The sequence below is a fragment of the Desmodus rotundus genome, chromosome 6, assembly GCF_022682495.2.
Source record: "Desmodus rotundus isolate HL8 chromosome 6, HLdesRot8A.1, whole genome shotgun sequence".
Classification (NCBI taxonomy): Eukaryota; Metazoa; Chordata; class Mammalia; order Chiroptera; family Phyllostomidae; genus Desmodus; species Desmodus rotundus.
The window spans coordinates 70914902-70936744 of record NC_071392.1 but is presented as its reverse complement, the minus strand read 5'-3'; the positions used below and the strand labels follow the sequence as shown (position 1 = coordinate 70936744).

Here is a 21843-nt window from a genome sequence, read left to right as displayed (position 1 = left end):
TATTGAGCATCTCAAATGTGGCTGCTATTGCCGAGGAACTGAATCTCCAGCTTTAAATTTAAATAGTTGTGTGTGGCTCGTGACTACTTCCTTAGACACGCAGCTCCACAGAGCACAAGGAAGAGCCCACAACCTCTTAGCGCCCTCCCAGTTGGCCTCCTGACCACACAGATGTGGACTGACCTAGAAAGGACAGTAAGAAAACATTATAAAAGATCTACTTGACTCAAAGTGAATTAGTTCCTGAATAATTTACATATTAAAAAAATATAGAACATTCAAGTTATTCAATGTATCCATGGGATCTAAGAGTCACGTCACCCTTTCCATTTAAAGAGAGCATCATTGGCTTGTTTTTGTCTTTACAGTGCATTATGTAATTTTAAAGAATTAGCCTTGTTTAAAATCCTCGTATTCCCTCTCCCCCCCGCAAGTTCATGATTTTTGATGATAAAGAATAACATGATCTATCTTTTATTTTAATATTGTTAGCTTCTCTACTCCTTTGTGGAAGTTGCAATCAAACATCTGGTTATGCACGTTTATTCAATTTTAGTGATAATAACCAGATATAGAAATGTTCATGCCTTTTGAATAAAAATTACCTTGTGAAACTAGCAGCATTGAGCTTTCTGAGGAAATATATGAAACCTCATCTATTGAATAAGTAATTTTTCACATTATTGACTAGATAATTATTAATGTTTTACACTACAATTTTAAGTCTGCAATTGTGAATAAAGTGGCAGTCTTTTTTAAAAAGATTTATTCATGTTTCCAGAAATGTGACCAAAAGCACTCTTTTTTTAAAAAAATGTTTTCATTTGTGACATAGTCCCTCTCTTTATTAACAGGATATTTCTGTACATGTATAATAATATCATTTTCTTTATAGTTCCACACATCTCCCATTTAATTTACCCTTTTAACCCTATTTACCTGCTAATGTTTTTCTCTTTATTTTTATTGACTACAGCATTGCAGGTATCCCTATTTTCCCCCCACAGCATCCCTGTACTCCCAGCCCTTACTCCCCCTTCCTCTGGCCATCACCACACTGTTGTCTGTCCATGGGTTATACATATATGTTCTTTGGCTAATCCCTTGAAAACAAGTTCAGAAAAGTTCTTGCCCCCTCCCCCTCCTTTTTTTCCCTTGTCTAATTCTTATGCATAATGTATGGGAGTGTCTCAAATGTTCTATTTAATGTCCTCAGTTAGGTTGTACGTTAAATTTAAACTTATTTACTCTCAGATTAGCCTTATCTTTGTATGTCCTTACCCCACCTTTATTGTACATATGAAAGTTAAGCAAATGTGTTTATATATAATATGTACATACATTCTTGTGACTATCTTTAAAAGCTTGGATATGAGTTGCTACATATAGAATAACAAGTATAGAAGACAAAGCCAATTGAATTTTAAACTTATCTTGATTAATCATATTTAAGAGTTTAAAAGACTCAAAGGACAGTTTGTGAAAGAAATAACAGTCTTTGACATTCATTACAGACATAGGCTATAGTTGCCAAAGTTTACTTTTTTATTACTGTATGCCTTCAGATACTGTAGTATGCTATTTCCAGCAATGTTCACTTCTAATTTTTAAAGGGAAACTTAAAAGCTACTAGAAATTCTTCCTGGGTTACAGTTTATAGATCAGAAAGGCACCCCCCCAGACTTATATCATAATGTGACTTGAATTGGCCTTTTTTTTTCTTTTATGTGTGTATTTCTCAAGTCAGCATTTACTTTTTGAAAAGCTAAAGTGTTCACCACATTGAAAATCAGAAAGTTAAAGCAGTTGAAAAGTTTCTCTTCCATCTTGTCTTTGCCAGCTTCTTCCTTCCCTGACAAAGTACATGCACACAGACACAACCCCTAACAGCTAGCAGCTGTTTCTATTTCTGTGTCCCTTTCTAATCAGTTTTTATGTACTTAAGCAAATGTTCTTGTTCCTGCTTTTGTGCACACATATTAGCATAATGTACCGTTCATTTTACATCTTGCTATTTTCTTATAACAAAGTATCTTGAGGATTTTTAAATCATTACTTATAGAGCCTCTTCATTTTCTCTCTTTTTTGCAGCTGTGTAGTATTCTGTTGTATAGCTGAACTGCAGTTTAATTAAGCAGGAATTTTTCTTGATGATTTAGAAAATTCCACTTGCCCAAGTAATTTTGGATAATTATAAGGTTCTGAAGATTTGAATTAATAAATGTAGGACTTGTATTTTAATTCACATATGATGAACTAGGTCATCTGTGTGAACATTTTGGGTACATGTATTTTATTATACTGTATTTCCTCCAAAGTCCATTGTCACTGTAAGATGCATTGTTTGAATTTATTGATTTTGACCATGGTGAGACTTAACTTTTAGGGCTATTGCCAGCCAGTTATAGATCCTTTCACACTGTGTGTTACCTTTGATTATGTAATATTTCTAACCCCTGCTAATTAATTATCAGAAACTTATACCTCTGTGTTTTGTAGATTTGTTACTATTCCACATAGGCAGGATTGTTTGAGTAATGCCTATATTTTTTTAAGTACGTGGGCTAGACTGCAGAGAACTTAACAGCAGCTGTGCTGTGGAGGAAGCGCTTAATTGGGCTTCCTTCCAGGAGAGTTGTTATTAGTATCTATGAGTCCTAATGGGGAAACCCATGTACTAGCTGTACCAGAGATCATACTTTTTCCTATTCCAAGCTTTTTGTTTTTTTCCAATGAATTTTACACTGCTCAGCAGGTTTCCTTGTCAACTTTGTGATGGTATATTTTATCTTATTCTTTAGTAGTTCCTGTTCATTAAAAATAAGTTTAACTCAACCATTTGTGTAGTTTGAGAGGACCTAATTATCTGACCAGTCTACTGACTTTTTTGAAGAGAATTTTCTTGGTAAAACTTAGTGAAAGAGGAACTGCTGCTTCCTTTGATTCTGATGACTGAAGGTGACCAAAGTGTCTTATTAGGCAAGCTTGTGTTGTTCATCCTCATAATTAGTAGGGTATAGCAGTAGGTTAAGTGTTAATTCTTTCTTTGGGGGGCAGAGGGAGTCAGCTAAGTCAGCATAGGTGAAAACCAAGGTTTGAAAGGTGTGCAGTGTTAGTCAGCTAAGAGGAGGCTGAGAGATGGAGCATGGAATTGAAAAGGAAGGTCAGGATCTGGCAGAGGATAATGAGTTAGAGAAAGACCATCCAATGTGTCTTCGGAATTTCATGAGACAGATGAGAATGAGGCTGCACTTGTGTTTTTTTGTTACTAGGAACAAGGTATTTCTCCTATCATTTTGCTATTATTCTGCACTGATCAGACCACATGCAAAATACCATTTACTTTGATTGCCACGGATAACCAGACTGATTAAGGAATTCATCAAATTCCTTATGAGGAATGATCAGAATAAATTTCCACTGAAAGAGAGAGTTGTTGGAGGGCTGTATCTGTGTGGAAGTGAAGACATTGCCATTACACAGAAATAAGTATGCTGTGAATAGTAGAATAGTATAAATCTTCAGTTTTGCATTATTGGAGCTATGCTACCTAGCACTGTGTTTATTACACAGCAAATGCTCAACAGATATTTAAATGAATGATTAAAGAATTAAATACATATAAGTGGGAATTGCCAGGAAAACAGATTTAAGTTCAGTATTAAGAATTTTCTAACTGAACCACTCAATAATAAGACTGTCTTTTCTCCTCAGCTTGTGAGCTCCTCATTACAGCAAGCATTCAGGCAAATGCTATATAATCTTTCATTAAGAATGGTATATGAAGGATTCTTACACTGGATAGAAGATTGACTATAAAAGAATCCCCACATGCACATATCACATGTGCTCAGCCACAGTTTCGTTAAGTGGGTAAGGTCATTGTATGTGAACAAGTTACTACCTTAAGTTTGATTTGGCAAAAGGAATGTGTTGTTTTAGATCATTCATTTTCTTTATTTAGATACAAAATTTTGTTGCTGTAACTGATGTATCATTTTCTCACCCCACAGTAAGGCTAATCCAAGTTTTCTGGCTTGGAGTTTTATACAATTTGGAGGGACTCTGTAAAAAAGAATCCAAAATTAAGTATAAAAATGAATATTTAGTATAACAAAGATCACAGCAAATCAAAAATATAAACATCACAAAATCCAAAAAATAGCTTATTACCTATTATAACTTATTACTATTATTAATTGGCATACCCCTTCATGCTTTTTCCTACCTTTTTTTGCCACATATCTTCAGTCACCTTTTTAACATGACAATAGTTTTATATTTTCTATAGAGAACCTTTCCTCTGGCCCAAGGCTTGACAAGCTATGGCCTGTAGACCAAATCTGGCCTGCTTCTCTTCGTAAAGATTTTTTGGAACATAAGCATCTCCAGGTTATCTACAGCTGCTTATGCATTCTACAGCAGCAGAGTTGAAAGACACACACAAAGCCAAAATATAAAGCGTCTGGTACTTTATAGAACAAGACTCTTGCTCTAGTACATTTGATCAAAATTTGTTTTTTATTATCGATAGCTGTGAAATTAAAAGGAATTTTTTTAATCCAGTTACTGGTAATGGCACATCTGTAATTTCCTTCACTTTGCTTAGAGGGTGCTTCTTGCCTGGGGGAAAACTCCAGCTCTTTGATCTTGAACAGCAACACCCCCCCCCCCCCCCCCCCCCCCCCCCCGGGCCCCAAGTGTCCATGAAGTTTGGTCGTGGTCTGCTGCCCCTAGCAGGGAGCTTGGTAGCCCTCATTTAGTTCAGTGATTTTCCACCATTGTGCCATGGCACACTAGTGTGCTGCAAGAATTTTTTAAAACATGCAATACCTATCTAATAAGGGGACTGACTTCTTTTCCCTTAGATTAATAAAAAGTAACAACAGCCAACACAACTATAGCCATCCTGTGTAAATCAATCAAAATTAATACCTATTTTTTTTGTTGTGCCACAGAATTTTAGTATTTAGTTTAGATGTGTTACGAGATGGAAACGGTTGAAAATCACTGGTTTAGATCCTTTTCCTTAAAGACTGGGTCTGTATGAATTATGTGGTCCTAGGGGGACAAGCTATTGCAGGGACTAGACAGATGAGGAAATGTAGTGCATCCCTTTTTTTCCCCTAAGATTTATTTATTTTTAGAGAGGGGAAGCAGGGAGAAAGAGAGGGAGAGATACATCAGTGTGTAGTTGCCTCTTGCGCACCCCCTACTGGGGTCCTGGCCCACAACCCAGGCATGTGTCCTGACTGGGAATGGAACTGGCGACCCTTTGATTTGCAGGCTGGCACTCAACCACTGAGCCACACCAGCCAGGGCAAATGTGGTGCATCCTTGATGGAAGTTACAGCATTGCCTTAGGGTATAGCTAGAGACAAGTGCCTAGGCTTGAAGCTGGTATTGCTGCTACCTCCTGTGTCCCCAAAGGAGAACAGGCCAAGCCTTGCAAGGGGGTCTTCTAAGTAAAGGACCCTGAAATTGACTTCATGGTAAATCTACCTGTTTCCCCAGGACATGTAAGTTTCATCTGTTTGAAGTTTCTTCTCATGCACTAGCAATCCTCTATTTTCCACCACCACCATTGCCAACCTTCCCCTTCCTTCCCCTCAAATAGATAAGAATCTTAAACCAATGAGATCAGTAGAGGAATAAAATTATATCAAGGGCATACAGTTCTTGAAGAATCTTTCAGGTGAGATAGGACAACATTATGGCAAATCAGGGACTGGGATGAATCAATGAGTAGTGTATGGTAAATATAAAATGAGCAGTTGAAGGGATTGGATTACATGCTCGATCAATTTATGGTGACATGGTATCAGATGGTATTTGGCTGTAGGATTCAGGAATACCCAAATTCTATCAGTGACCAATGTACCTACTTTTCCATACTCAGATTCCAAACTGTAATTTGCACAGGTAAGTGGTAAAGGCATATATGTATGTGTATATTTTATTGATGTTTTCATTGCTGCTACTGCTGTTACTGTTTTCAGGGCTTGGGTCTTAACTAGTAATGTTAAACTTAGGTGAGCTGAGGTGGGAATCCTAGGGGAGCTCCTTCCTACCTTCATTCCCTGAAAATTCAAACCCAAGCTTCAGGCTTTATCAAATTTCAATGGATCTTGTAAGAGAGGCAGAGAAAAGGGAAAAAGAGGACAGAGAAAAAAAACTCCTTTTAAGCAAGTCCACTTAAGCTTTACAGAAGGGAGAGGCAGAAAAGAGCAAGCCGTACCTCTGTGCTGCCCTTTAAACAGTGTCCTCACCTGCTGAGCAACATGGCCCAGCTATAAAGAGATCATCTTTACCTGTATATGAGTGTCCTTCAAGTAGAAAATTAAGAATACCTTTTGTAGTTTTATTAGCTATAAATTTGACTGTTTGCAGGTAATTTATAATTTTCTAAACATAGGAATTTAAATCACAGGCATCATATGAGACTGGTGTATGGCTATGAGTGGTTTAGTGACTGAGCCTACGCTTTTGCCAAGCACATACCTTTTAGTAAGGCTTTTGGGTATGAAATAATTCTTAAAATGTTCCAAAAAACAGTAATGAGAGCATGCTCTAAAACTTTGATGATTTCTAGTTTTAAAGTTTTGGTAATTTTACTGGTAATTTTAAACATATGTCCAATGTAAATGGAATGGAAGAAGGAGCTAGAACCATCTATTACTGTTCATTGTTTCTTAGTATACTTAAACAATCCTGTACATCTGTTAATGTATTTTGCAAACAGACCACCTCAGAACTTCGTGACTTAAAGGAATATCAATTTTTTTAATCACAATTTTGTGGATTAGATGGGTGGTTAGTCTGTTTCTGTGACCTAGGTTCACTCATATAAATCAGCTGACATTAGGGAGCTGGTCCCAGCGAGGATAGGTAGGATGACTAGGACCCTGCTTTCCATGTTGTCTTTCCTGCCAAGTTTTAGGGCAGCACTTCCAAGAGGGCAGGCCACAACGTGCTAGCTTCTCTTATATTTCCTGAGATTCTATTGATTAAAGCAAGTCATTTGGCTGAACAAACTCAGGGTCAGTGGGGGAGGAGAGTATACAAGAACTTGGTTACTGAGAGTCATTAAGAGTGATTACAGGAATGATATACCACATCTTGAAACAAGGTTTCCAAACTGTAGATGGTGGTTTATCTCTCTAAACCACACAGTTGGGCCATGTTTGATGTGACTTGAAGTCTGTAACTTCTTTCCATACCACTAATCTCTCTCATCCTCAACCCTACACAGCTCCCAGAACTCCCCTAGCACTTCCTGGTGGTTGGATGTTTATTGATGTGCCTACCTAGAATGTTCTCTTCTCTCCATTTTGCTCACCAGACACATCCCTTTCATTCCTCAGGTATATTGTCACTTCAGGGAAGCCTTCCAATCTAGGTAGATTTTACATTGTCCTTGCATACTTTATTTTTCCATTATACCAATAGTAATAGTTATTAATGTCTGCCTGCCCATTATAATACGTGTTTCAGGGGGATCATGTCTAATGCATTTTTGTATTCAACTCCACTTTCTTTCATTCCCACCTCACCTTCATTTGTTACAATCCTGTGTACATAGTAGTTACTCTGATCATTTGGTGAATGGATATGCCTGGCACAGTTTTCTTAAATAACTAAGACCTAAAAGACTATTTGTGCTTGTTTCCCAATACAGCAGCTGTTTTCCATCTAGCTCCATTTCCCTTCACTTTTGGAATTCTGTTTGTTATTTAAGGCTTTTGTCCTCCTCCTCTTCCAGTCCTCTAGCTTTGCTTTTTAAAAACTAACCCATTTATTGTGGCCTCTCCTGCTTTTGATGTATTCATTTTTTAATCCCTCCCTTTTTCTTTTTCTTGCCTTTTCTGGTTATTTCTCAATGTGGAAATCACCAGATGATAACATTCCTTCTTTCCAGACTGAATTGTTTTTGTTTTCCTTTCCTGGATAATTTTCAGTGATACCACTCAGGAGTTTTGTTTTTATATTTTAAATTGCTGGGTTTTACCTTTTTTTCCCCTTAGGTGCTATGTAACTGAGTTGTTATACTTTATTTAGGAAATTACTCCTTGAGATCACTGCATATTAAAGTAATTATAAGAATTCAAACCATGTTATCTTTACTGTTATAATTCCTTTTATAATATTTTATATCAAAATTCCATATTCAGGATAATAGTGGGACATTTCATGTGAATACTTTGTTACAGCATCTAGGAACATATTGAAAAGTTAGCTTTTATATGAGAAAATTTAGGATGGATGTTCCCAGATAGATTTTACAAATTTGGGGGCATGCACATATACACATAAACACACACACAAGCTAGAATGTTTTGGCCATTAATCTAGGCCCTCATAATTATAGAAGACTTTATATATTGGGTTGGCCAAAAAGTCCATCAGTTTTTTCCATAAAATAAAATACATATTTTTCATTTTCACCAGTGACTTTATTGATTTGGATGTTTTGAATATGTCAGCTATTCCCTGCTGTTAGTTTCTGGTGGGTAGAGGCCAGGGGTGCTGCTCAACATCTGCCAATACTAAGACAGCCCCACAGTGAAGAACTGTTTGGCTAAAATGTTAGTAGTACCAAGAAACCTTGTAAACCATTTCTGATGCATTCGATCAGTCACAGCACCTTCTCCATATACTGCACAAATCTTTTCTTACATTTCAGTTGCATCTATACCTTTCTTGAAATAATAAAGCCTAATATGCCAAAAATGTTGTATATTTTCTTCCATCTTCAGTGTTAAAATAGCTGCACAAAAATTCACCAATTTTGATACTTTTTTTTAACTGCAGGCTAATATGACCGCTGTCATGATACAATTTAACAAAATTATTTCGAATGAAGTTAAAGACAAAGCACTACTAAAATAATCATACAGAAAAAAGTAACAGACTTTTTGGCCAACTCAATATAAGTCATCTCATTGTTACTTTCACATTCAGTATATTTTGGATATTCATTGAAATTATATCTTTAAAAATAAAAATTATTTCCCTTAACAACAGTGTGTAGTTTTATTGGATTATTAAAATAGTAATTGTTGCAGACAGTTCTCAGTATTAAACCATTTTAGTACTTGTAGGCAGTTGGTTGTCAAGCAAGGATCTAGCTACATATCCTGGTATTTTCCAGTCTTTTCCCTGTCATTAACTGATTCTATCATAAATGAACCTCTATTTTTCTAATCAAATTCTTATTCTGACCTGCTATTTAATGCACTTGTTTGGAAAATATGAAAGGAATTTTAACTATAGAAGTGGTGGATGTTTGTTATTTCTTATTCAGGATGAGTTCCTTCTCACAGAGTGGGTATAATGTAGAGGGAATTGGAGGAAGTGGCAGTGGCTAACATGTGAGGATAGCAGTGGCTGTAAGAGAGCCGCCTTCCCAAGACTGTCAAGGCTGTGGAAGGAGACTGTCGTCTTGTATTTTAATGAATCACTTGTGCTTTGAAATACTTTTATTTCAAAATAATTTCATACAGAAAAGTTGCAAATAATGCACAAAGAATTATTATATATTCTTAATCTGGATTAGTCAAATGTTTTTAGTATTTTACCATGGTTCTCTCTTTCTCCATGTATACATACATAGTTTTTTTATGAGTCACTTGAGGGTAAGTTGCCGATATTGTGCCCCTTTATAATACTACAGGCTGTGTATCCTAAAATCAGAGTCATTCTCTTATTTGTTATCATAATCAGAATCAGAAAATACAGTTTTTAATTTAACAAATATTTGCTTACATGGGGCAAAGGTAAAATGAAAGTATAGGCTTATAAAACTTTTAGGTGCTTAAGGGAATTAAAGTGTAATTAATAATAGGTAATAAGTTAATACAGAAAATTATTTTATTTTAGAATATGATGTGATGTAACAAGATTTTTATACAGGACACATGAAAAGGTACTTTAGAAACATGAAGGGTAAACAGATAGTGATTTCAGCTTAAGCCATCAGGGAAATACTTCTTGACTGGTGCAGAGTCTACCCAGGAGAGGAAAAAGCCCTGCCAAAGGACAGTGGGATGGGTTCACATCCCAGAGTTCATCCTCCATCTTATTTCACCCTTGACAGTGAAAGTTCTGAAGGTGAATGTGTTATTGCAATAATAGTACTATAATAACAGGTTGTATAAAATAGACTCTATTTCTACAAAAGTTGATACAGTTCTGTTTTTCCTTTTAATTAACCAGTTTTAACCCTAACACTATAGAGCTAATAAGAAATAGATCTTTCCTAAGCGCTTGTTCTTAGGTTGTTTTTTTAAGAATACCTTCTTGATTATGAAGGACAAGAAGGTAATGGAGTTGATTAGCTGTAATTACTTTAAAGGAATGGAAGGAATGTTTTTAAAAACTTAATTAAGCCACTGTCAATCTAGAGCTGAAGAGTAGTCACTGTTTTTATTTCTAGAATTTATATATTAAATTTTATGTGTGTAAGCTGTTCTTGCATTCATTATCATTATCCTGAACTAATCAGAAAAGTCTTTACAAGGTGCTATGGGTACGTAATTTTCAGACTCTGCCAGTTAGATAAAGAATGAAATCAACATTCTTAGACTGACAGAAGGTGTAGCAAAATTTTGAAAATCCAGTTACTGAAAATTGCTTATGATTAGTTGGGTTCTTTAATATTAAAATTTTGTACATTGTTTTAGAATAAGGTTATAATATAATGCCAACTGTGATTGTGTGGAAAATTGTAAAACTGTTTCTTGGGTCCCTATTTCTTAAGCACATATTTTAAGAATTTATTTTAAATTTATATGAATGTTTAAATGTGAATTTTAGTTTTGGGAGTTATTGTTTTAAGTTCAAACATTTTAAGACAATGTTTTACAGTGTTAATATCTGGTCCTATGGCAAGGGGATTTCCATAATGGAAATACACACTCTATTTAGTAACCCATTTTTTTTCTTTTGCAAGCTATTATTTCTTGTTTTCTGCTTAAAAAGTAAAATAAGAGGATTTTTAGATCTCTTTAATGGTAACTGGTTTCCTAACTGCTTTTCTTTATAGAAATGAATGCATTTTGACAGCACCGTAGTAAAAGGGCCGGAATTTTCTTTAAAACACAGATTTTCTCATTTGATTTTTGAATTCTTCAATCTCATCTCTTACATCATTGGATCATTTTTCTGAAGTCTTTAATGCTAGGGTTTAGGGTTAGAAAGCCTGTGGAGCTATCATCTGAGACTGTGTACTTGGAAAGAGCGCAGTATGTTTTGAGCAGGCCAAAACCATAACCGCATTCTTCAATCTCCTTTTTTAAACCCAATGTCCTAGTTTTTAAGCTATCTTTATAATTTTTTAATGGTTCTTGTGGACATTTTCCTGCTGCTTTGTGTCCTGTTTGTGACTGCCTGTGAAATTCAAAGATGAGCTTGGTCTGCAAAAGTCAAAACCATAACATGGAGCACTGATGTCTGGGAAAGTCTTTATGAAATTCCAATCCCCAACAGTGTACTGCTCTTTCATTTTTTAGTTTATTATCACTATAAAAGACTTGTGTATATAATCGTTCTTTGCAATCCCCTTATCAAAGAGGGGGCATTCCCTAGGCATAATTAAGTAACTTAAAACAACATTATCTCCAAACGTTTAATATAGTCTGTTTTTTATTACAGTGTTCAATATTCATTGAATTGGTATACCATGAGTATTTAATCATCTGCTATTTGGGGGTATTTAAAGACCTTCTGTTTAAAAAACAGAATTAATGTATATTCATGTAAATATTTTGTCTTTGTTATATTCGTATTAAAATATATTTTAGGTTATATTTTAAATTATTTTCCTAATTTCTAGTTTAGGAATAAAATTATTGGATCAGAAAACATGATTATTATTTTTATGGGTTTGTAGGTGCTGTACCAGTATATATGTGTACTACTCTTAAGCAACTAAGATCAAATAGTTACATTCTAGATTATAATATAAAATAACTTGATTTAGAATTAAGTGAAAGTTTCCCTTATTCCATGATACAGTATGATAGAGGTGGCAACATGGTGTACTGGAAAATCTGAATGCTGTAGCAGGTGTGTCCAACCTTTGGGCATTTCTGGGCCATAGTGGAAGAAGAGTTTTCTTGGGCCACGCATTAAATACATTGCGACATATAATCACAAAAAATCTCATAAGTAAATTTACAGTTTTGTGTTGGGCCACATTTATAGTCATCCTGGGTCACGTGCACCCTGTGGGCTGTGGGTTGAACACCCCTGCAAGGTATCCATTTCATGTAATGAATTAGTTCTCTCCTGTGCATCTAAAAGGATACTAGTTAGGGATATCCTTGAGAAAATAGGGCCAGTAGTCACTGAAATCATTTTTCATATCTTCTGTATAGCTTTCAAGCTGTGTGGCCATTTGCAGGTCAATTAATATCTTTTGCCCCTCAGTTTTACTGAAACAAATGTTAGAATCTTTCTTTAAACATGATACGTTCAAAAGTGTCCAGCACTATAATTAGTAACCACATAGCTTGCTTTCAAGTTTGACTTAGTACCTATACTGAAGTGGTTAACTGCTATAGTGAAATCAGCCTTTACTAATACTACTATTTACTTGGTGGAAAGTTCACTTATTGGAAAACAGTTTATTACAGGGAGTAAGGATATAGGATTTGAACTCACAAATCATCTGCATTGGAATTTCAGTTCTGTCACTTAAGTTTGTGGTATTGGGCAAATTATTTATTCTCTTTAACCTTGAATTTCTCAAGCATAATTTTTTATAATGAAAATTATTATTTAATTATTAATTAAAATTAATTGATTTAATTGATTATTTAATTATGTATTTAAAACCAATAAATTTAAATAATTAATTTTGCACAGGTGGTTAATAATTTATTTAAATAAAATTAATTTTATAATAATTTTAAATTATTGTTTATTAGTAATAATAAAAATTAAATGGAGTTATATTTGAAAGTGCTTAGCACATTTCCTAACACATTTTAAGCATTGGTGAGTGTTAGTTTTCGATAATTGTTTTTAGTATGGCTATTGTGTATTTATTACTACAAAAGAAATTGCTTCAAAAGTAGCCACTTAAAATAACAATGACTATTATCTTTTTTCTGTAGGTCAGGAATTAAGGGACAGCTTAGCTGGGTTGTTCTGGTTGGTGGCTCTCATGAGGTTGCATTCAAGATGTCAGCAGGGGCTGTAGTCAGTTAAATGTTATTTTAAACCTAATGGCTATAAATTTTATATATTGCAGACTATGTCTTCAGCAGTGGTACAGTTATATGCAGCAGATCGGAATTGTATGTGGTCGAAGAAGTGCAGTGGTGTTGCTTGTCTTGTTAAGGACAATCCACAGAGATCTTATTTTTTAAGAATATATGATATCAAGGTGAGTTTTGTTTTGCTTTCCCTTTAAATTGTAGGTGATTCGATTTTCACCTCAATTATAACTTATTATAAATTTGTTTATCCCATATATAATATGTAAATTATACGTACAAGGATGAAGCTTTGTTTTTGATATTGAAGCATGGGCATTGAGACCAAATGGGAACAATGTCCTAAGCCATAACATGAATAGTTCCCAACTTGATCTTTCTACCACCTTTGTTTGTTTTAAGTCTTTGAGTCTTAGGCTTTCCCCACATTCTCTTCTTTTCCAGTGGTACTATTCTGTTCCATCCTCTCCATTACGGATCAGCATATATATGGTCCTTTTAGGAACTCCAAAAGTATATTTTAGTTTGGTATTTACTGTCATTTACTTCAGCCCAGGTTTAAAGCATTATACAATACCTATTAATAATGTATTTGTCACTCATTTTTCCTTATATCCCTTCTTAGCTTAGGTATGTTCAGATTTTTACAGCTTTGTATCCCTCACTGTGAATCATAAATCCCCGTTGTCCTAGATTGGATGCCCTTTGTCAGGTATTCATCCTTCATAGTTATTATAAAAGTAATTCTCCTTTTGCTGAGATGAAGTCTCCACTTATCTTTGAAAACCTTTTTCATAGTAAGCCTTTTTAATATTTGTATGTGGCAATACTTATAATGGGATTATAATTACAAAAAACTAACTTTGAACCCCTACATGATACTTATGGTCAGATAGATCATAATCAAACTGTTTTTACTTCTCTGGGCCCCAGCTTATTTCCTTGTAAAATAGGATAACCATCTGGGCCTGTAGCAAAGTATTTCCCTGAGATTAAATGAGATTTAAGTTACTGCACTTGGTAAATTAGCGCTTCTTAACATCCACATCCCCATACCCTAAGAGTGCTGAGAGATGTGGCTCGCTGCTGTTACAGCAGTGGCTTAGTGTGGCAGTGATTCTAGGGGTGGGGGAAACACATGCATAGTCTGAAAGAAATCCCTAAGTCCTTTGATAAATAGGGGGTGGCAAAAGTAGGTTTACAGTTGTTCGTATGAAAATAATAAATAATACAAGAATAAACTTTTGCTTATTTAACTGTAAACCTACTTTTGCCCCACCCTGTATTTCTCATCAGTGAGAAGCACCATTTAGAAATGGAACACACATATAACTCCACTGATAAAAAAGGAATTCACTTACAGTGGTCATAATCTATGTATAGTGTATTGCAGATATTTTAAAATTGTGGTGTAGATATAACCTTGCATTTCCAAATTGGGCAGTGATTATATATCCCTAACCACTTATTTTCAATTGTAGATAACCATTGCTGAATACTTGCAATTAGCCACCTTTGGTATTAAGGTTAATTATATTTCTTATACTAGGGCTATAAATATTACAATTACTCATGGCTCTTTTAACCATAGTTTAACTGTGGTGCACTGTAATCATTGGTTTCCTTCTGCACAAGATTGATACCACTTAAGCCAGTGTTTCATTAGGAGGCCACTCTGCAAAAGTTGGAAATTCAAAGACTGTTAATGAGCAGTACAGAGAAGATAGATATAATTGACATTCCCAGCATCTGCAGAATTGAGAAAAAGAGCATGAAGTCTTCCTGTAATATATGATAGCACACAGTCTATAAATACTGAGTTGATACTATGTATTGATAATCAGCACATGTACAAAAATGTCCTCCTTTATAACATTGATCTAGTAATTGTTCTAGTTATGTAATTGAACAAGTATAAATATATTTGGGAATGCTTGGCTAAATGAGATTATATCTTAGCTTACCAAATTAAACTCACTTGGTATGTAATTTTTATGAAAGAAGCATTATCCAGTGTTTACTGTTTTGTTATTAAGAAGTTACTGATTAAATTATATGATGTATTGTTTATTATATATGTTGTGTGTGTGTATGTAAAAACTATTGTGAATGTACATTAGTCTCTTAATACTAGTCACCTACTTTGTTTTATTCCTGGAGATCAACTTTTTGGTAACTCTGTAACTTACTTTTTCCTAGGATGGGAAATTATTGTGGGAACAGGAACTATACAATAACTTTGTATATAATAGTCCTAGAGGATATTTTCATACCTTTGCTGGAGATGTAAGTTGTATTTTTCCTTACTGCCTTGTTTAACGTAATTGCTTTTACATTGGTCGGTGGAAAGCACGTATGAGCTTTTTGTGTAAACATTGTGTAAAAAAGAACCATTTTACTTTTAAAAACTTCATAGATATTATAGTTGAGTCAGAAGAAATGGCTAAGGTTTTAAGGCCAAAAAGAAAATTTTTAAAAGGATTGTAAATGTAATTTGCTGTGTAGAAAAGGAGTTGATTTTTTTTTTTTTTTAATCCTCTCTGTCATTGGGTAGGTAGTTTAATCTCTCAGTTTGATTTTTACCTCCGTGGGCTTACTTTTCTTATGTATAAAAATGAAGGTTTAATTGTTCACTAATTCATGGTAACTTTTAAATACTCAATGTTTTATTGCCAAATTATTTTCTGAAAGAATAGTTCATGACCTAGAAGAGTGCTTAAAGACCATAAATGGGGGAGAAAGCAGTTTTTAAAATTTATTGCATATACTGGGGGAAAATATTAGAAGGATTTTTATACCATATACTCACAGGGATTTTCTGAGTGAATGGATTATGGGTGAGTTTAATTTTCTTTGTTTTTATATTTGTATTTTGTAAATTTTCTACAATGAGAAAAAGGGTTGGGTTAGATGGTATATCTGTCTTTTCTGACAGTATTTTCTTTTCTAGGTATGATTTTTCATATTTCTCTTGATAGGATGTAAATATATACATATTTAAATGTGTGTATTAATTTACATAATACATAATGTCAGTATGTTTCCATATTTTTAATAATTAACCTGAATTAAGGTTATAATTTAACTAATGTCTATAATTAAGCTATAAACTAGTAAAGATAGAGTTGACTTTTACCAACTCTTCCAAGTATTTGCTTTTCTAATCTGAATTATGTACAGAGCTCTACTGAAGGATCAAATTCACTTTGCTACTTTGTTTTTTGTTGAAGGTATTCAATTTAATATTTTAGTATCTGCTGTGATAGGTAACTTTCTAATAGTAATCTTTTATTTTACCTTTTTATTTCTTGCCTTCTTAAGTTATTCAGGTCATAAAATTAGTTCTTATCTGCTAAAAAAAGTCGAGCTTTCCTTCTTCAGAAATGTACTTCTGTTGAGTATCAACTTTTTTGTTATATAAAACTAAATTCATGGTTTTTGTTATTTATGTTTTTCATAAAAATATTTTAGACTTGTCAAGTTGCTCTTAATTTTGCCAATGAAGAAGAAGCAAAAAAATTCCGAAAAGCAGTTACAGACTTGTTGGGTCGGCGACAAAGGAAATCTGGTAAACATTTATTTTTTAAATTCCTTTAAACAAGAGCTGTCAAACTATGGCTTATAGGACAAATCTAGCCCACTGCCTATTTTTGTAAATAAAGATTTTTTTGAAACACGGCTATACTTGTCGGGTTACATATTGTCTATGGCTGCTTTTTGTCAGAACACAGTTGGATAATTATGATAAAGACTTAAGTGGCACAAAAAGCCTAATATATTTACTATCTGGCCCTTTACAAAAAAAGGTTGCTAATCCTTACCTTAAAAGAAATAATATTTTTATTAAGAACTAATATTTTTCAGATTTACTGAGGAGCTCACTCCAATAACCTTTTTTTGTCAGCATATACTAACTTTTAAATTTGCATTTTTATGGTATTATTTGTAACTTACACTTTTAAAAGTATTTTGTACTTTGTGAACAAATACTGTAGGCAAACCTTGGAGCAAATAAGCAAAGTGGGAAAGAAGTTCTGCAAACATTGCCTTGTCTCTCTTTGTCCCTACAATTGTAAATTATGAAACCATGAGGAACTTAGTTTAATGCATAAGACTCTTAATACATAGAAAACAATTAGAGAATGATGCATTGCAATACAGAGCTTTCAATTTATTGGTATGGAACCATTGACAACAGTGTGCCAGGCCTTTCTGTTGTAAAGTATAAGGGTGATTAATAAAGGTAAACCTCTCCAGAATCACCTATTCTTTTAAGTTATATTTTATTGATTATGCTCTTACAGTTGTCCCAATTTATCCCTCTTTGCCCCCCTCCACGCAGCATCCCCCAATCCCTCAGGCAGTTCCCACACCATTGTTCATGTCCATGGGTGATGCATAAAAGTTCTTTGGCTACTCCATTTCCTGTACTGTACTTTATATCCCCATGGCTACTCTGTAAGTACCTATTTGTACTTGTTAATCCCCTCATTTGCCTACATTCCCCTCCCATCTGGCAACTGTCAAAACGTTCTCTGTATCTATGATTCTGTCTCTGTTCTTCTTGTTTGCATAGTTTGTTTTTTAGATTCAATTGGTGATAGAAGTGTATTTATTGCCTTTTTATTCATAGTTTTATTGTTCATGATGTTCTTTTTCTTAAATAAGTCCCTTTAACATTTCATATAATAACGGTTTGGTGACAACGAACTCCTTTAATTGTTTTCTTGTCTGGGAAGTTCTTCATCTGTCCTTCGATTCTAAATGATAGCTTTTCTGGTAGAGCAGTCTTGGCTATAGTTTCCTGCATTTCATCACTTTCAGTATTTCTTGCCAGTCTCTTCTAGCCTACAAAGATTCTTTTGAGAAATCAACTGACAGTCTTATGGGAACTCCCCTGTAGGTAACTCTCTGCTTTTCTCTTGCTGCTTTTAAGATTCTCTCTTTATCTTTTATCTTTGGCATTTTAATTATGATGTGTTTTAGAGTGGACCCCTTTGCATCCATATTGTTTGGGACTTTCTGTGCTTCTTGGACTTGCATGTCTATTTCCTTCACCAAATTAGGGAAGTTTTCTTTCATTATTTTTTTCAAATAGAGTTCCAGTTTCTTGCTCTTTCTCTTCTCCTCCTTGTACCCCTAGGATGTCAATGTTGAAATACTTGAAGTTGTCCCAGAGCCTGTTTACACTACCCTCTTTTTCTTGGATTCTTTTTTTCTACTTGTTTGTCTGATTGGTTGGTTTTTTCTTTCTTATGTTCCAAGTCAATGATTTGACTCTCAGCTTTATCAACTCTACTGTTGTTTCCCTGCAAATTATTCTTTATTTCAATTAATATATCTTTCATTTCTGACTGGATCTTTTTACTAAGTTCCTTGAACATCCTTGTAGCCACTGTTTTGAACTCTGCATCTGACAGATTGCTTATCTCCATTTTGTTTAGGTTTCCGCCCCCCCCCCCCAAGTTTTTATCTGTTCTTTCATTTGGGCCTTGTTTCTTTATCTCCTCATTTTGGCAGCCTCCCTTTGTTTGTTTCTATGTATTAGGTAGAGCTTTTTTGACTCTGTGTCTTGGTGGCGTGGCCTAATGTAATAGATGTCCTGATTGGGTCCAGTGGCACAGCCTCTTCCATCACCCAAGCTGGGTACTTGAGGTGCACCCTCTGTGTGGTCTGAGTATACCCTCCTGTTGTAGTTGAACATTGGTTGCTGTTGGCAGATCAATGGGAGGGATTTAGCCAGGCCAGTCAGCTGCAAGGACTGACTGTGACCACTGTCCACCAACCTCCACTCTCTGTGGAGGATCAGTTGTGCAGAGGCAGGGTGGTAGTGTTCCAACATGGTCTGTACCCATCCACTGGGTGTGCTAGCCCTGGGGTTTCCTAGGTGGTGAAGGCCAAGGTCGTCCTTGACCTATGTTTTGCCCAGGGCCATCTTGCATGAGCTATAAAGCAATCTGAGACAGCTGCTACTTGTTCTGGGATTGGAGATTCCCAGGGGAAGCCAAGCTGTGAATGTAGGGTGGCTGCTGCTAGTGCTGTGCATGGGGCCACTTAACAAGAGGTATAGCGGCTGGGGGCTCACAGAGGCCAGCTGTTGCTTGTTTAAAAGTATTTAGGAAGTTGTGAAGCATGAGCCAAGACCAGCAATTCATATGGAAAAACCACTGTTAACAGCTGTCAGTTGGGTGGGATGGAGCCTCAGGGGATCTAACAGGGCAAATAGTGTTAGCCAGGTTGATGGATTCTCACTTATAGCACCCACCTGCCAGCTCTATGGCTCTATTGGGGGGTGGGTTCAGAAAAGGGACAATGGCCTCTGCCTGCCTTTTTGTCTGGGAGCTCTGGCCTTGATGGTAGTAGACACTTCAGTTCCTTCCCCTATGCCACTGGTGCCTTTCAAGCTACTACCCCAGTGCTGGAGCTCAGAGGGAGTGAGTGGGTAAGTCCATGTGTGGTTTCTTTAAGAGGAACTGCTTGGGTCTCCAGAAGTTTCTTCCACTGACTCAATCCCTGCTGGTTTTGAAGCCAGAAGTTATGGGTACCTATTTTCCTGGCACTGGAACCCTAGGCCAGGGGCCCTGGTGTGGGGCTGGGACTCCACTCCCAAGATATCTTTTATCCACCACATGGGGGGTTGGGGCCAGCTCCTCCTACCAGTCTGGATGAATGTGGTTTCTTTAATTCCAGAGTTGTCAGACTTCCATTCAACTCAATTTCTGATGGTTCTGAGTGGTGATTGTTCTATAATTTAATTATAATTTTGATGTGGTTGTGCAAGGAGGCAAGCGGTGTTTACCTATGCTGATATCATGACTGGAAGTCCCCAGAATCATCATAAGCAGATCAGTGTAGGAGAAATAACACAAAGGAGTTTATAAGTGAGTAGATAACCTACAAAACTAGCCACTCTTTTATACTTTTTGAAAAGTATTTCTGTACATCCAGGAGTACATGTTACCCCAGTTTCAAGATTACTGTATTCAAGATTGTACTTACCAACTAGAGGAAATAAGCCATAAAATGGAAGAAATGGAATCCAGAAAACAGGCATGTGAAAACATATATTCCAGTTTATACATATTTATTGTTTTAATGGTTTTGCAAGTGAGAGGTGAAAATGAAAATAAAATGTTGCCTCATTTATATCCCACCTGTAATAAGTGGGTAGGAGAATTATTAGGGACCTATTATTTTTGTTACTTCTTTTGGGGGCTAAGACATTTGCCACTTGATTCCACGTTAGGAAAGGATTTAATGCTACGGAATTATCTGGTTCAGTGCCTACTTCAGTGACATGCTATAGTGATAGGCCACGGGCTCACTGGGACTCCTTGTAATCAAAATACAGGGGCGAGCAAAAGTAAGTTTACAGTTAAGGAGTACACAAAAGAGTTTATTCTGGTAATATTGGGTTGGCCAAAAAGTGTTTAGTTTTTTCTGTAAATGACACATTTTTCTTTTTCACCAATAACTTTATTGATTTGGATATTTTGAGTACGTCAGCTATCTCCCTCTGATGGCTTCTAGTGGGTCGAGGCCAGGGGTGCTGATGAATGTCTTTCAATGTATAAGAATGTCCCTCAGCGAAGGATTATTTGGCCAAAATGTCAGTAGTACCAAGAAACTTCGCAAACCACTTTTGACATGTTCGATCAGTCATAGCACCTTCTCCATACACTGCACAAATCTTTTAAAATTTCAGTTGCATTTTTACCTTTCTTGAAATAATAAAGCATAATATGCTGAAAATGCCCCAGTGCTCAGACATCTCTGGGTATTCTCATTACCTTTGCGCTTTCATTCTGTCCTATAGCTTTGAATACTGTCCATATGCTGGTGACTCACAAAGTTTCATGTGCACTACTGACCTCGCCCCCAGCCTTCAGTGTTAAAATGGCTGCACAAAAATTCACCCATTTTGATAAGTGTTTTTTAACTGCACGCTGATATGACAGCTGTTACAATACAGTCCAACAAAATTGTTTCAAATGAACTTGAAGACAACTAAGCACTACTCCAGCCATTGTTTGGAAAAAACTAAATGAACATTTTAGCCAACTCAATATTTATTAATTTTTGTATTATTTTCCTTACAAATAACTGTAAACCTACTTTGTCCTCCCTTATATTTGACATTTTCAACATGTAAAAAAGTAAAAACAATACTTCCTAAAAATAGAATAGTGACTTCAAAATTGGGAAGTCACTTTGTCTTTTACCTGGCACAAAAATTCTGCTCTATGTAGTTCCTAAGCTTTTAAACACAGTATTTCAAAAGCAGAAAGATCACAACATTAGGGAGGCAGCTGATTCATAATTGGGTAGCTCTTCCTTCTACCTCAAACTCCAGCCTCACTTCTCTTTCACTTATATTCATGGGGTTCAACTTATGGAGCAACAAAGAATTAATATATTTTATTTTCTTCCCAGTAGCCATTTAATATTAGAAGCCATCTATTCCATCTGTTACGTACTTCTTGACTCTAACCAGTTCCATTTTCTTATTTTTCACATGAGGTAGTTTATAGACACATCATCCTGAATACATTGAGCTCTGAATCTACAATAGACTTTAGTGCCTTCTTCAAATGGTCCTTATTTGAAGAATGGTCCAGCTTCA

General features: G+C 35.5%; 1 protein-coding gene across 2 annotated transcripts in view; it reads left to right on the top strand.

Moving 5' to 3' along the window:
* The window catches only part of WASL (WASP like actin nucleation promoting factor), a 67727-nt gene that overhangs the window by 15280 nt on the left and 30604 nt on the right, over positions 1–21843 (top strand). For both annotated transcript variants that reach the window (XM_024555181.4, XM_045191076.3), the window contains exons 2-4: positions 13256–13390; positions 15420–15506; positions 16692–16788. In XM_024555181.4, coding sequence (XP_024410949.2) covers positions 13256–13390; positions 15420–15506; positions 16692–16788 — 319 coding nt within the window. The remainder of the gene's footprint in view (positions 1–13255; positions 13391–15419; positions 15507–16691; positions 16789–21843) is intronic.